At 34.0% G+C, this 17,216-nt stretch overlaps 1 protein-coding gene across 28 annotated transcripts in view; it reads right to left on the bottom strand.

Annotated features, from left to right (window-relative positions):
* Positions 1 to 987: 987 nt before the first annotated feature.
* Positions 988 to 17,216, bottom strand: part of Pax (paxillin) — a 103,524-nt gene continuing 87,295 nt past the window's right edge. For 21 of the 28 annotated variants that reach the window (XM_073968286.1, XM_073968266.1, XM_073968276.1 and 18 more), the window contains 3 exons: positions 14,605 to 15,018; positions 14,308 to 14,538; positions 988 to 2,189 (listed from right to left, as the gene is read on the bottom strand). In XM_073968286.1, the coding sequence (XP_073824387.1) occupies positions 1,923 to 2,189; positions 14,308 to 14,538; positions 14,605 to 15,018 (912 nt within the window). In that variant the 3' untranslated portion in view covers positions 988 to 1,922. Of the gene's footprint in view, positions 2,190 to 13,300; positions 14,183 to 14,307; positions 14,539 to 14,604; positions 15,019 to 15,149; positions 15,336 to 17,216 lie in introns of those variants that run through there. The other 7 variants (XM_073968288.1, XM_073968290.1, XM_073968289.1 and 4 more) reach the window with 2 other exon arrangements.

Genomic DNA, 17,216 nt, shown 5'->3' on the forward strand with positions numbered 1-17,216 from the left:
TGAGCAAAAAAGTTATTTGGAGAAATAGTCTACATTTTATTCCAAAGCAAATATCTCACCGTCTATAAGGGTATATAAAAAGCAAAACTTGGCAATGAAAGTAGAAAATATCGCCTTTGAAACGATGTAACGTAGGTTGTCATAGGCGGTCACACAACGAAGATATCGCAATAGTCGCTAATAGAACCCAACTTTTCATTTTTGCGATTTTAGTTATAATGACGCATATCACACCTTTGGTTGGGGACCATCTAAAAGCAAAGCCCGACTAAGAAAGTAGAAAATCCCATCTTTAAAATTATGCAAAGTAGGTTGGCGTAGGTGGTCAACTAATAGAGATATCGCAAGAGTCGGTAATACATCCCTTTTTTCCACTTTTTCTGCAATCACACTACAGGTCGGAATTTTGATCGGATCATCACGAAATTTTCGCACAGAGAAGAATATTGATGTTGGTGATGTCGATAGTAGTCCAATATAAAATTAAATATTAATTATTTTGGTTCAGTTCGCCTTAAGTCATTTGGTATAAAAGCCAGGTAGGTGAAAACTTTCGTATCTCCCTAAAAGAAATGTTTTCGAGTGAAAAGATTATGCACAGGGGTAGTGGTGTAGGGTATCACATAGTCGGCCCAGTACCGACTATAGGCTTTTCTCACTAGTTTTTACATAATTTATTGCCATAAACGAACAATTAATATGACATTTTTTACAATGTTGGCCTTTCCAATACATTTGTTGTGGTAAATGTGGTAGTAATAAAAAGTGTGAGTTTATTGGGGGTTTTGGGCTGTAACTGTCATTGAACTGTGGAAATAAAGTCGAAATTTGGCATCAAGTAATTGACTAGAATTTTATATTTATTTAATGGCCTATACTTACCAATATTCTAAACGAATTTAAAATCCTATACACAAGCAGCACGGGGTTTGACTGAACAAGATTGCACTATACATACTTTTATAAAAATATAATAAAAATGCATTGTTTTTGTGGTTTTTCCATCGTTATGAAATTATTTATTCGTCATTAGTTCAATTATTCTGTTTACTTTCAATACAATATTATTTATTAATTATACATATGAAAAAATCTATTTACTCAATTTTAAAAATATAAATTTCATTTATAAACAAAATTTGTTATTGCATAAAATGCAGCGTAAAAAAGCACAAATAAGCTACAAACGAGTGTATGCAAAAACGTATTCAAAATTTTTAATTGCAAATATAAAAAAAAAACAATTAGTTAATTACTGACATTCAAGACAAACGACTCAGACTAAGTTTCGTGAAATTGGCACAAAAATGGAATTGAAAAGCTGAGATGAAAACTTAAATTTACGTAAACAAAAAATATGTATTATTTAAAAAATATGTGCAAAACATGGAGACAAATACAGATACATGGTAAAAAAAATATATTATAAAAATATTATCGAATTATTGCCACAAATGAGAAATACCAAACACAGTATATTTAAAATAGTTTCTATTGACATATCTATACCAGAACACACACATTCCAACCCCATACTAATCAATGGACATTTACAATGTTTTCAATTTGTTATTTCGGTTAATACCTACAACATTTCGAAATATTTCAACAGAAGAGTACGCCGCCTAAGTATGGGTCCATTGGCATGTATGTGTACTGGAAGAATTGTATGTGATTGCTTAAGATAAGTAAAATAATAAAATCTACACATGTTAGTGTGTATTTATTTTTATTGGATGTTGCTGTTGTTTTGTTTAGATCAAGGTTAATAAGTCTGTATGTATGAACGTGTTGTGTGTAAATTATGTGTCTATTTTCAATTTCGTTTTAGTAAATACCATTAGGATACGTTTGGTATATAAAACAAAGTATTTATGCATCCTTTTCTGGACATTAACAACTGAGTGGTTGGTGTGGGTCTCTTAACCGAAAATCTTTTCGAAGCAAGTGTGGCAGTAGGGTTTATCGTTTTGTTCCTTAAATGTACCCTTATTCAGTTGTTTCAAGCAAAAGGCACATACGAAATGTTCCGGATGGAATTTCTTGAACATGGCTGTTATACAACGGCCAGTGATGGGCTTCGAACAACCAGCGCACAAGGAGCCACGTTTAGCATGGTAATGAGTTTCACAATAGGGCAAACCTTCATGATCAAAGAATGAACCACCCTGGAAAGGTTGTCGGCAGTCCTGAAATAAAAAAGAAACAAATACGTTAATGAAAGTAAATAAAAAGTTGAATTAATCTTATAATACAACCTTAAAAGAAATTCATACGAAAACATCTTTATATTAAATATGTATTCGTTATATAAATTAAGGTAATTTATAGTCATATTTCCTTCTAAGTAAAAATAAAATTCAACAATAAAACTGTGAACACTTCAGTATAAACTTGTATTTCTAGGATAAAAAGTAGCTGCGTGAGATAGCTCTGATCATGGTGCAAAAACAAGGCAACACAGTAGTCCATCTGATTTATTTCTTGTCACAATATATTGTTTTAATGAAAAATAAATAACAAATGTATAGCATTCCATTGCAACCAAATAGTAACAGTTCTGTGATATTAGGGTAGTTTAAACTTTTAATTATTTTTTATATTTATATTAATTGTGTGTGTAGTCCCGTTTTTTAATATGAGGAATATATTGAAAGTAATGTGGAATAACTAATAATTTCACCAATAATAAAATAACACTCTTGAGAAAGTTGGAATAAAATTGAGATTGGGCAGAAGAACAAACATACAATAATAAACACTGTTACAACAACAACAAAAAGAAAAATATGTATTTATGTTCTGACAATTATGTGAAACATACAGTACGTATTTTATTGCTTCCTTTCTGGTGGTATCCTCACAAGAAATTGTTAGACACCTAGAGAAAAATTTGCTCCAGTGTTCTCGTACATAAAACTTGTATAACTTTTTTAAATTATTTTTGTCACAAATTCAGCGTTGGACCGTTCGAAATTTAATAAGGAGGATCTCTCCACATCGACTTTTCATGATAATCCTTATTCTGAACTTAAAGGAGAGAGTGAGAAAACTCACGGGGAGTTCACGTTCAGAACAAGGCATGATATTTCTGTACAGAATGCAGTCACAAATGTTAATGGAAATTCTAGACACTTGAGTTGTCTTCGCAGTTTTAGAATGTTAAAAATACCTCAGTAGTGAAATTCGAGTTACCGATAAAAAATCGGTAAAATTAAAACGCAAATTACACTGGTCAAGAAGACTTTTGTTTCAACCGAAGTTTTTGTTGTTTCTAAACGAAATCGGCGAGTTATTTTCAAATCCGGTCGCTGTTTTTATCCATCAGCTCTTGTTCTTGAGATATAGCTCAAAATCGGTTTTTACGATTTTTACTAGTAAAAATTGCATATTTTGAATACTTTAAGCTGTAATTACGTCATCGGGGGAAGTCATAGGATCTTCATATGACATGGACGTAGCCAGGATTTCATTTCGGAGGGGCCCACCCGACCAACATTTTGAAAGTTCATGTTTACGAAAACTTTTTATTTACCTACTATGTAAACCTTGTTTTAGACTTATATTACTGATAACATAATTTCCATTGTTTTTTTTTCGTTGAAATGTCATAAGACTTCTTGACCAATTTTCCCGTATTTCAACAATAAATAGGAGTTAATATACATATGTTCAAAACAATGAGTCTATGAGTCTTTCGAGTCGGGTTCTGCGTTGGTCCAACTTTGGAAGGTTTCAGCGAGTCTTGGATAAAGTTCGAAGATGGTCCACTACATTCGGCACCTTCACCATAAAAGTTCAAACTTTTTCTCTAAAATGGTAGGCACGATATTCCATGAACGGAGCAACCGATTTGGTCCATGTTTTCGATTTAGTAATATTTTGTGAAAAATCATTTTAAGCTCGCCATATCGGGGCGCTCCTTAGGGTAACTCCCCCACTAAAGTTCAACATATTTTTTAAGTGCAGTCTGTCCGAGGATCCTTTAGAATTTTTTACAGAGGGTAATCCCTGTTTAGGGCGATAAAGCCTTACCCGGCTCGGCAAACCCGATTGATACTTTTTTACTTGTTGAGCTATTGAGGAACAAGAATCGGTATCCGATCAGTTTTTTTCTTTTGCCTTCCCAAAGTCGAAGAAGAAATAGGAAAATTCCTAGAAATATTATGCATCCATTGAAAGTACTTATTTATTCCATAGCGTCCAATTTTACCCAAAATATAATTATTTTGGTTTTCTATTCTAGATGCAGTCGGTTTAAATCAACTCTTCTGCTTTTTTTCAAAAAAATAATCACCAGGAAATTCCTCTTTCGTTCAATAGACATTTTAGAAGAGTGCAAAATAGGGTTTATTTTCCCTGGCTACGTCGGCGTTCATATGACATACCGGATATGCTTAGGGTGTCTACTATATAGTATAATAATATATAATATAAAGTGCATAGCGCCCACGACCGGATTTGAAACTAACTATCTGATTTCATTTAGATGTAAACTATGAAAAAATCTCAAAATGTTAACTTCCTCTGCAACTTTTAGACCGAATAAGAATTTTTGACGCATCGGAAAGCAGATTGTGAAAATATCTCTATACGTTCAAAAATGTACCGAGTTTTAACCAGGAACATACGATTCTGAACCACTGTGCTCCGACGGTTTGGGGTCGTAAAAAGTATGACTTGACTTCATAAATTCAACATTATTCATCTCCTGACAGCAAAGAAACCGATTAAGATTTTGTTAAATTTTGGCTATAGCCTTACTGAAAAATCTACTGTTGCAAACATTGAAAGCAATGTCTATTAGACAGTGTTTGCATTCAACAGCATTATAAATGTTGAATTGAATTTTTCAGTGTCTATATTGAACTTAAAAAAAGCTCACTAGGTGTTGCTTGCACTCAACAACCTTATACATGTTGAGTTGTTGTTATTTCAATTGTCTATTTTGACCATACTTTATATAATTATGTTATAATACATTTAATAAACAACTGATTATATTTATTTATTGCATGTCGATTAAATGCATCATTTAAATGGAAGGATTGAGATATATATTGGAAAACAGCAGTTGTTGCAATAATTATTTCAACGAATTTAAATCTGTTTATATAAGCTACTTAGTGGCAAATAGACAAACTGTGTGTATGTAGGTGTTTAAGAATAACATGTTTTAAATATTATCCAGATGAATATACATCTCAATTTATTGCACGATTTGGTATAGAAGAGAATCATGTTATTGCCCGGAAAATGTCAGAAACAAAATAAACACAATCATTTGTGATTTCTTAATTAATTAAATTCAAAATTTAAAAATACCAATAAATTAAGAAAAATCGTGGGCCAACAGATGACAATTATGTTGTTGATTTGTTGTTGTATAATTAAATATTGCAATTAAAATATTTAACATTACATTAAGTTTTATATTATAAGAAGCAATCTTTGTCGATTTGGTGCAAATAAAATGCAATTGTTAATTGAAGACTTAATTTTACAACAAATTGTTTCAGAATTGAATTCGAGTATATTTATAACAAGGCCCTGCCTTTAATAATATATTTCATTGAGTTTTATTTAGAACCAATAATCACAATATTTTTATAAAGCAATTCCACGGCGGCCATTTCTATGCACTGGATTGACTCGGGGGAATCTTCGACCAGGTGCCGTCACCTCAACAATTACACATACATACACCATACTACTTTTCAAAAATGATACTAAAAAATTATATAAATGGGCAAATGAGAACAGTTTTTCCTTCATAATTATTTTATTCGCACTCTTTAGTACAAGAATAGAAATAGAAAATACATTAATATCACGAAGATAACGGTATAAAGTGTTACAACTGCTAAATTAGAGCCCCAAAAAGTCTGCGTTCACTTTGTATTTTGACATTTTTTTTGCAATTTTCTCCCATGTTTAACACGTTCGCGGACGCAAGCAAATTCAGAGAGGTGAAAAAATGGCATCCAATTATTTTCGAAATTAGTTTTTTTGTTTTTATTTATTAATTATAGATTATTATTATTATTTTTTTTTTATTTATTATAGAATGTATATTGTTGAAATAAATCGTATTATGTATATTAATCACCAAAACTTTAGATTGTATACAAGTAAATGAAAAAAAATTGGCTGACTATGTGAATACTATAGCATTCACGTCATTTTGCATCGGAATGCTATAGCATTCACGTCCGCGAATGTGTTAATCAATATTGTCACAACTGATCATTCTGTGAGCTCGTTTGCACACTTGACTTAAAAGAGTAAATTATTTCAAGAATGGAAAACAAGGGCATAGAATAGCATTGATAAAAGGTAAATTCTAGGTAAAGCATGAAAAAAGCAATGAAAATATTTGTGAAACTGTAGGTAGAACATATTAGTCCATACCATTAACTATAAACAAGCCGGAATTTTTACGTAAAAACCCAGATCTGAACATTATATAGAAGCCAAAGCCTTACAATCTTAGCAGTATGCTTTGAAACGTTATCTTGTCGGAACCATGATGTTGTATCTAAGACAAGTGTTTCTGCATTTTGGTTTAAATTGAGTTTCAAGATGTTTAGGTAACCATAATTGTCCATTGTCGATTCAATAAATATAAATTGGCCCACTACAGAAGCTTCCATACACCCCCACCATGTTTCACCGTGTCAAACTAGATTTTGTTTTTCAAGCCCTATTCCAGCATTCCTCCAAACTATTTGACGTCCTTTTTTTCCAAGCATACAGAACTTGCTTTCGTGCGAAAATGTCACTTGTTTCTACAATTCTGGAGGCTTGTTTATGTACTCATTAGCAAACTCAATAAATACGCCTCTGCATGTTCACCAGTGATATGTATGGCATTCACCGTGCGGCTCTACCGTTATATTCAGCTTTATACAGTACTTTTCTGGGGGTTTCTGCACAAATAATTTTTTGGGATGCCACTTTCACATTTTCAATAATTTTCGGAGTAGCTATCGGACGGTTTGTTTTAACTATATGTTACGCTCCTCCCGTTCTGATAATATTTTTGACCGTCCAAATCTGGGCTTCGACCGTCCAGATCTGGGCTTTGACGTAAAAATTCCGATTGGTTTATAGATAATTATCACTCTCTGTATGGTCTTATATGTTCTACCTACAGTTTCGCCAATATTTCGATAGCTTTTTCCATAATTTACCTAGAATTTTCCTTTTATCAATGCTAATTTCTTTGCCCTTGTGTTCCATTCTTGAAATAATTTACTCTTTTAAATTAAGTGTGCAAACGAGCTCACAGAATGATCACTGAAAATGGGAGAAAACTGCAAAAAAAAAAATCAAAAAAACGAACGATACTATTACAACATACAAAGTGAACGCAGACTTTTTTTGTGTTCTAATTTAACAGTTGTAACACTTTTATACCGTTACTTTGTAATATTACTGTATTTTCTGGAATTTTTCTTTTTATTCTTGTACTAAAGAGTGCGAATAAAATATTTATGAAAGAAAAACTGTTCTCATTTACCCATTTAAGTAATGTTTTAGTATCATTTTTGAAAAGTAGTAAGGTGAACGCAGACTTTCTGGGCTATGTGTATGTGTTTGTGTTTTTTTTTATAAAAACAGGTGGTTGATAATAACTCCTTCCAATTTTTTTGTTTCCAATTCTGCAGAAACAGACTGTAAATGTTACACAGATTGTGACTTGGATAGGCCTAACCATTTCTTTGAATGTATTTTGCTGTGTAAATTGTTTCTTAATCATTAGTAGTTGACAAAGTTTCAAACCATACATAGTGTCATAATGTATATTCAATTTACATCATACATATCGTCACCATAAATGCCGGAAGACGTAACCCACAAAAATAAAACTTTACAGGAGAAGCAAAAAACGTTATAAAATGAAAACGGTGTTATAAAATATCGACAAATTTTAGTATCGTGTTTTAAGACAGAGAAGAAATATATTTTTTGAAAAAAATTAAATTTTTTTCCAGAATGTTAGAAGCTGTGTGGGTTACGACTTTTGGTATTGTATTTTTCTGAAATACTAAAAGACGTAACCTACAATTTATTGAGTATACATTTGAAGAAACTAGTATAAATGAAAAATTATAAACAAATTAGGACTGGTTTATTGGCCTACGCGGTTAAGCGAACTTTAAACTAGCCATCTGACGGTGTTGGGTTCAATTCCCAGGCTTGACGTTGATATTTCAATGGACCACAATTAGGTGAACTGTTTATTCCAACCATCACTATAATCTATATATATAAAAGAACAGTGAGGTGAGGTATTCACTGACTGACTGACTGACTGATTCATCAGCGCCCAGACGAAACCGCTGAAGCTAGAAAGTTGAAATTTTGAGTGTAGGTTGCTGTTGGTGTGTAGGGGTGAGATAAGGCTGGGTTTTTGAAAATTCGACCTAGAAGTGTACGAAAAGTACTAAAAGGTACTAAATATGGTACCCTTTGTATTAGGCAAACGGTAAGAGCTAGAATGAAATTTGGAATGAGGGTAACTGATGTAGAGCTAGAAAGATGTACCAAAGGGTTTTTGGAAATTCGACTTCTAAGTACTAAAATTTAGTACCAATTGTATATTTTGAATGGATATAGCTAGAATCATGGAATTTGGTATGGAAATCAAGGTTGGTAAGTGGTGTTGATGTAAATAAATGGTTTTGGAAAATCGTACTAATGTGTACGAAAAGTACTAAATGATACTAAATTTAGTACAATTTATATTTGGGTGAACGGATAGAGCTTGAAACCTGAAATTTGGGATTAAGATTACTGTTCAAGTTTTGGATTGAGATATATGGGTAGTTTTGAACATTCGGACTTATGGGCACGGAAAGTACTAAATGGTACTAAAGTTAGTACAATTTAGATTTGGGTGAACGTATAGAGCTAGAAACCTGAAATTTGAAATTAAGATTACTGTTGAAGTGTAGGATTGTGACATGAGGGTGGTTTTGGCAATTCGCACGTATGTGTACGAAAAGTACTAAATGGTACTAAATATACAAGACGGATTTGGGGAAATGGATAGAACTGGAATCCTGAAATTTGGAATTGAGATTACTCTTGGAGTGTAGGATTGGGGAAGTTTTGGATATTCGTACTTATGTGTATGACAAGTACTAAATGGTACTAAATTTGGTACAATGTTGGTGGAGTGTAGGATTGAGATAGTTGTGGAAATTGATACTTATGGGTACGAAAAGTACTAAATTTAGTACAATTTGGATTTGGGTGAACGAAAAGAGTTGCAAAACCTGACATTTGGAATTAAGATTACTGTTGGAGTGTAAGATTGAGATATGAGGGGTTTGGAAATTCGTACTTATGTGTACGAAAAGTACCAAATGGTAATAAATTTGGTATAATGATGATTTGTGTGAACGGTACAATTTGGATTTGGGAACGGATATAGATGGAATCCTTGAATTTGGTAAGACTTCTGTTGGAGTGTAGGACTGAGATGGAGGTAGTTTTTGAAATTCGCACTTATGGGTACAAAATGTACCAAATGGTAATAAATGGTACAATTTGGATTTGAGTGCACGGATAGCGGTTGAATCCTGTTGTTTGGAATTAAGGTTACTGTTAAAGTGAAGGATTGAGGTAGTTTGGGTACGAATACGTATACGACAATTACGAAATGAAATTGTATTATGCAAACGCGAAGAGCTAAAATTCTGAAGCTGATGAAGAGTTATGGAGATTTACCAAATAGTTTTTGGAAACTCTACCTATAAGTGTACGAAAAGGACTAAATTTGGTACCGATTGTATATTTTGAACTGATATAGCTAAAATCTTCAAATTTGATATGGGAATCAAGGTTGGGAAGTGGCGTTGATATAAGGAAATGATTTTGGAAGTTCGTACTTATGAGCACGTAAGTCTTAACAGTGCTTAATTTGGTATCATTTTGATTTGAGTGAAGGGATAGAGCTGGAAACCTGAATTAAGATTAATGTTGAACTGCAGAATTGAGGAAGTTTAAGAAATTAGTATTTATAGGTACAAAAAGCACACTGCAATCCTGAAGTTTTGAATTAAGATTACTGTAGGAGTATAGGATTGAGGTAGTTTAGGAAAACTTATGGGTACGAAAAGTACTAAGTGGTACTAAATTTGGTACACTTTGGATTTGGATGAACGGATAGAGCTGGAATCCTGAAATTTGAAATTAATATTACTGTTGGACAGTAGGATTGGGATAGTTTTGGAAATTTGTACTATGGGTATGGAAAGCACTGAATTTGGTATAATTTAGATTTGGGTGAACTGATAGAGATTCAGATAGGATTTAGATTGTTTTGAAGAATCGTACTTATGGGTACGAAAAATACTAAATGGTACTAAATTTGGTACAATTTGGATTTAGGTGAACGGATAGCGGTGGAATCCTGAAATTTGAAATTATGATTATTGTAGGCCTGAGGAAGTTTTGAAAATTCGTTCTAATGGGTACAAAGTTCTTAATTGTTCTAAATTTGGTACAATTTGGATTTGGTTTAGCGGATAGAGCTGGAATCCTGAAATTTGGAATTAAGATTACTGTTAAATTGAAGGATTGAGGCAGTTTTAGAAAATCTTACTTATAGATTCAAAGAGTACGGAATGGTTCTAAGTTTGGTACAATTTGGAATTGGACGAACGGATACAGCTGGAGTCTTGAGATTTGGAATTATGATTACTGTTACTATTTTTACGTACCATAAGTATACGATAAGTACTTAATGGTACTCAATTTGTTGTTGGGTGTAGAGACAGTGCTGGAATCCTAATTTGTTTGTAGTAATTGTGAGTTTTGGTGTACAACGTTGATTTCGCCGTTAATGTGTAAGGGTGAGACATCGTTGATCTTTTAGAAAACTAAAGGGGTACGTACAGCACAAAAACTACAACAAAATTTTCAGTGTTTGCCATTTCCATACTATATATTATATATTTGTTTTTTTTTATCCTTTCCTTTTTTTCCTTTCCTTCCTTTCATACGAAGTAGCGGACATTTTGCTAGTTACTTATAATTTCAATTGTATTAGACGATATTAAATCTGGAATATTATATTTATTGTTGTATTTAAGTCCATTTATGGACAAAATATAGTTCATATAAATTAAGTGATCTGTAACAGTTTAAATGTAAATTTTAATTGTCATAAGGAATGTTGTCATAAAAGTAATGACAATCACTTGGAATTAAGCGTTTTAAGTCTTGCAGGTGTTGGAATTTCTTTTTTGAAACTTTAAGCCTTTGTGTATACATCTGAGAAGGATCCACTGCCTCAAAATTTTTGGAACTTCTCTATGGTAGAATCTGGTACTCGTCTTTGATATCAGTTTTAAAAAAGATTATACTGCTAGGATCAAAAGCCAATGCTCGCAGTGACTGTAGGATTTCCTGGCTTTTTGTATAATCCAAACCAATACAGAAAATTTGCGTTTTTGTCCTTTGGACCTATTCGATTATTACAATCAGTTGATCTCTATTAAACCATGGGTTGGTTGACCAAACCATCTTTTGCAAACTTACAGCCTAATCGTATCCGTCTTTAATGAATACATCTTTGTACTAGAACGACGTGAATTTTGACCACATACACCTTTTCGTATCAACGTCTCAAATTTTGAACATTTCCGTTTGTTCTTTCTTTTGGAAAAATGAACAATATCGGGACGAGCATTGCCTTCCGAATAACCACTTCCTTTTGTCCGGTTAACATATTGTTTTCCATATGTGCGTTTTAGATGTTTATTTAAATCAGGGCATAGGTCTTCTGTCATAATCTTCAATTATTTCAATTATGGATTTTTTCTGTAAGACCAGTAAAAACCGTCTAAAGTCAAAGTTATTACTTTAAAAATTAACTAAAAGAATGGTCTTTGTGATTTTTGAAAAAAGCTCCCATTCTTGAGATATGGTAACCTAAGAGTCAAATTACACATATGGAGAAATAAGCTGAGTAAAAGCCAAACTGTTAAAGTAACTACACCATGTGATAGGTATTTCCATAAGCTTTCATACCTTACCCATTTTGTAGTAATCGGTTCAGTAGAACTGGGTCTAACCCGGTTTTGAACCTGGACTTTCGGGTCAAATAATCGGTTAACCGAATCCGCCCCCGTGGAAATTATACATTAACTCAATAAGCCCTCCCTCTGGCATTATAATTGCTGCAAATATCAAAGAATACATGGTTTGTACTGCTGTTTAGTTTTGAAATAATGTGGGTTACGCCTTTTTTGTTCTATGAAAATTACAGTATGCTGTTACGTCTATTGGCATTTCTTGAATAGGATCGTTATTTTTAAACGTAGAAGCTTGAAATTTTGCCAGAGCATGTATTTTAGCTTAATATATCAGATTCCACCAAAAAACGAATTTCCATTTCCATGTCGGTTACGTCTTCCGGCATTTATGGTGACGATATACATATGAATAAATTGTTTTGTTAAATGCACTATACAACACAATTGATCGTTCTGACTTGAATTATGAATCTTGCTAAGAAAACGAACTACCACTGCCTGTGGCTTTGACAGTTGTAAACAATTTATTATGATCTTCTATATCAACCAGAGATTCATCTAATAGACGACAATAAGCAAATGTAAACAATTGGAAACAACGACAGATTGATGGCCGACAGAGGAAGAAACACAAAATTTGGTAGTGATAAATGACCATCTATGAGAGACTCATACTACCAAAGGTGGGTGGGGGGTGGTAAAGAAGGAGAATAACAAAATCTAAAAACAGCAAAACAAAATATTGGTAAGGGGTGCAATATGAACTTGCACTGTGACGTCAGCTCCAAGAAAAACTTATTTTCTTCACATATTAATAATGGTAATTAATAAACACATACTACGAACCAATAATTTGGTGGCAAAAGCAATGGGGAGACTAGAAAATTAAACCAAAACAATATTGTAATTAACAAAATATTTAGAGCGAAAATCACATCGAATATAAATATGATGTAAGTTTCTGTTTTTAACAGAAAACAAAAACACCCCCACACCACACACACACTCGAACACATGTACATCAATGTACTCATCCAACAGCCGGCAACGACTCTAGATGGCTACATAGACACTCACAGGGTCTTTAGGAAAACCAAGTGCAAGGACGCACCTATAAAAACCACCTGCCGACATTCATATGACCATGTAAAAGGTCAGGTTTTCCCAAAGACAGATAATACAAAGGCCTTGATCAGAGCCAAGGCCTCAATTATCTTGGTCCGTGTATCTGAAGCATAGTGTGTTTGGTGTTTTGGATTTGTTTATGTTTTTTTTTTATTGTTTTTTGTTTGTTTGGTTTGTTTTTGTATTTTTTTTTGTTTTTTTTTTTAATATTTTATTTACAAATAAATAAAATTACAATATTGTTTATAGTTTAATTATTAAAAAATGATATATGTACCTATACTTAAGTCTAATTTATAAAACTGTTCAATGTGTTGTTAGTTTAAAAAAATCTTCAAGTTCTGTATAAGAGTAGGGGAAACGTGATGTTAGGGGAACAAGGGGGTCATAGAAAGTGTTTTATTGCGTTCACTTTCTGAGGCATAATGAGATGCATTGTCATCATTATCATAATCATAATCCCAAAACAATACAAGAGGTCAACTCTCCACAAGGGAGCAATCGGCACAAAAGTATTGGTGGGGAGAGAATGAGACGTGGGAGACCTTGTCATTTAATGGTCTCATGCTGGAACTTGATATACGCTGAGGATTTTATCCAGAAAATAGAATTTCATGTGTTGTTCTCTTCTCGCTTTCCTCTGTTTCTTCTACAAAATTGAAGATTTTGCGTAGGCGCGGGTGTTTGGTGTAATTTATTCCATTGGTGGTTTTGTGGCTGCTGTTGTTCTTTTCGATTTTATTTCTTATGAGAAATATATGAAAATGCCAACCAAAATAGATGTTGAGTTCGACAAGATTTTTTAAAAACCTCGCCATCTAGTTCTCTTATAAAACAAAAACAAATACATTAAAAGTTTAAAATGAAAATATTTGATAGCGACAAAGAAAAACAATGAAATTCTATTTTGGAATTTATTCCTCTTCATCGACGCCCACACAGGTTGGACAGACGGGTTTGCCTTCCATGGCGTAGAAAGATTTACCCCTGACGGGTTTTTTGCAATCCTATAAAAGAATTTAATATTGAAAGGAAAAAATTGAAATTGAAATCAATGTATTCCGAAGTTTAATTCAAAGCAGTCCGAGCGAAAAACAATGCTATATCAAATCCATAGCCGAGCTTTACTTACCCTGCAGACAAAGCAGTCAGGATGCCATTGAGAGTTCAAGGCAGAGATATAGTTCTCCATTATGGCACGATTGCAGCCATTGCACTTGGGAGCAAACATATCGAAGTAATCGTTGCGGCAATATGGTTTGCCATCACGTTCATGGAAGCCGTCTTCACCGAATTGCTGACCGCATTGGGCACAGAAGAAATGTTCTGTGTGCCAGGTCTTATCCAAGGCAGTTACACATTTCTGCAAGAAAGAAGAGATTAAGCATTAACGGAATTCTCACAACAAAGTCTATCTCAGGGTAATTACATCCAAAATGGCACCATTGCAGTAGGCACAACGGGGGCTGAACAAGTTGTGGTAGTCCTTTTCGCAGTAGGGGAAGCCATCGCGTTCGAAGAAGTTGCGTGTGCCCAATTCTTCATTGCAGTGATTGCATGTAAAGTGCTCTGGATGCCAGGTCTTGCCCAGGGCAGTAATAACTTGACCCACAATGGGTTTCTCGCAGGCATTGCAGCAGCCCTTTTGTACAGTATTGACACCTTGACGATTCATATTGGCCTGAAGGCTTCCTAGCATAGAATCCAACTGATCAGGTTGATTGTCTTCTACTACGGTAGAAGTAGTGGTTTCAGTAATGGTCTGAGTTAAATGTGATGTGCCCTTATTGGGTTTGGCGTAATCCGTTATTGTCTGGTGATAGTGGTTGGAACCGTTGTTCACCTAAAAATATACAAATGTTAGATTACAATTAGCAGCAAATGTTGTAATGATTCAAACTTGAAAAATTAAAATTTATTAATTTTCAACGAAATTGACGGAAAACAATTTAGATATCCAATTTAGACTCTTACGTTAGCGTTCTGAGCGGTCTGCAACGTTTGACGAAGATTCTCAAACTGAAAATACTTTTATGTAGTTCTGGTCTCAAAAACTTTTCAATATTCCCCTTTTCTTCGTGGTGGTTCGTCAACTTCGTCGACGATGTCGTCGTGCACACAAAGATCCGTTTCGGCTTCTTTCAAACAGAACAATTTTCACACACATTTTCAAAATTTTCAAAAGCTAAAAAGTCCAACAGTGATGTGCTCTTTGCACACGACGTTTGTCTATGTTTGCGGTAGCAGACACGGTCCATTCCTATGTTTGTTTGTCCGTCTGTCCATCCGCCGTTTGCCTTTGGACGCTGTCTCTGGCGTTGCCAAAAATATATGAAAATCTGTTGTTTATACACATGTGTGTATATGGTTGTGATATGTGTGTTGTACAAACTCATAGGAACTAGAAACAAATACAGTTGTTGGTGGGGACAGACAAAGTAGGGACAGACGTACGCACTTTCAGTTTTTCCTTTTCTTTACTGTGTGTAGGTGAAAATTTTCATTTTTTGCGGAAAATTCGCCAAATATCTTTGACAGTGTATGTGTGTTGATCATCGTCGTCGTTGTTCAGTCAAACTAGATTACTATGTCTGTGTATATGTATGTTTGTACGGCTGTGTATTTAGCCTAATTAGAAGAAATGAGGTTTCTGGTAGCAAAATCAAATTTTATATAAATTTGGTAAAACCAAATAGGGGGGCTTGTTGCTCCTGAAATGATCATATAAGTTCAGTGCAAAATATAACATGTATGGAAATGTATTGAAACCTGGAAGTACATTTCTGTGAGCCACTGTGCTATGTGTACTCTAACAAGACATTCGATTTTCGCCAGCAACTGAGTCGTTAAGAAAAAATTGGAATATTTCGGAGTATTTTGTGTATGAAAAATTGTATTACAACCCAGAGGTACAATAATTGGAGCAACGGTGGTATATATGTATACCCCTATTTTCTGTTGAACTCCTCAGAAACAAGTAAAAAAGTATCAGTTATGGCCACTTTTCGAACTTAAACTAAGTTCGGACAAAATATCACGAGATCCAAAGTTTGGACCGAATCGGATGTTCCGTTTATGAGATATCGCTTGTACCATTTTAGCGAATATTTTTGAACTTTAGTGGGGGAGGGTCGCGCAAGAGTAGATCGATAAGTGCCATCCTCGAACTTTGTCTAAGATTTGTAGAAACATTACGATATGAAAAGTTTGAAACAACCCAATATCCATTTCGGAAGTTATCGTGTTCACCAGCTTTCGGGCCATTTTCTCAGGAAATATGGACTTGTCTGAAATGGGTGCAGCGAGTACAAGTTGTTGAAAAAATCAAAGGGATTCGAGATTAGCTCTTAAACTGCCCTTTTCCGAAATTTTGTGTGGGAGGTACCGAAGGAGTGGAATCATTTAGTCCATATTCGAACTTGGTCAATGTCTGGAAAAGTTTTAAGCCAGAGGAGTGGGCCAATATGGCCCATCTTAGAACTTAAACTAAGTTTGGAAAAAATATTACGAGGGCCCAAATTTTGAACCGAATGGGTTGATCCGTTCAAGAGTTATCGTACACTCCAGGCAGACTGACAGACAGACGGACGGACATGGCTAAATCGACTTCAAATTGCCTTAATCAGATTTCGTCCAAACATTATATCCCAACCTAAAACCATTATTTCGATGAAAGTGTATATGCCCTCGTTAGCATAATTGTTGAGGATATTAAAATTCTAGATTTCCGACCTTTTTGGCTGTGAATAAATTGTGTTGTATTATGTTCGAGATGCAGGTTGGGCTTGGAGATAAAAGCCAGATCGCTATGGTTGGGATAAAAATATTGCTGTTGGTTGTTAGCAATACCAACAAACTAGTTATGTGTTTTTTTCGTTGAGACTCAACGAACGCATAGCAGTGGGAAAGATTTGATTTTGTTTACAATTGCAGTTGTTCGAGTTTAGGTCGTGCCAAAGAAATTCTCGATCAGAGTGTTTCTTTGGATACGTATCTATTTGAGAGAGCAATTGACACTTGGGCATAAAAGTTTCTTGTTGA

This window comes from Musca autumnalis, unplaced genomic scaffold, assembly GCF_047663935.1.
Source record: "Musca autumnalis isolate F117 unplaced genomic scaffold, ASM4766393v1 scaffold_2, whole genome shotgun sequence".
Lineage (NCBI taxonomy): Eukaryota > Metazoa > Arthropoda > Insecta > Diptera > Muscidae > Musca > Musca autumnalis.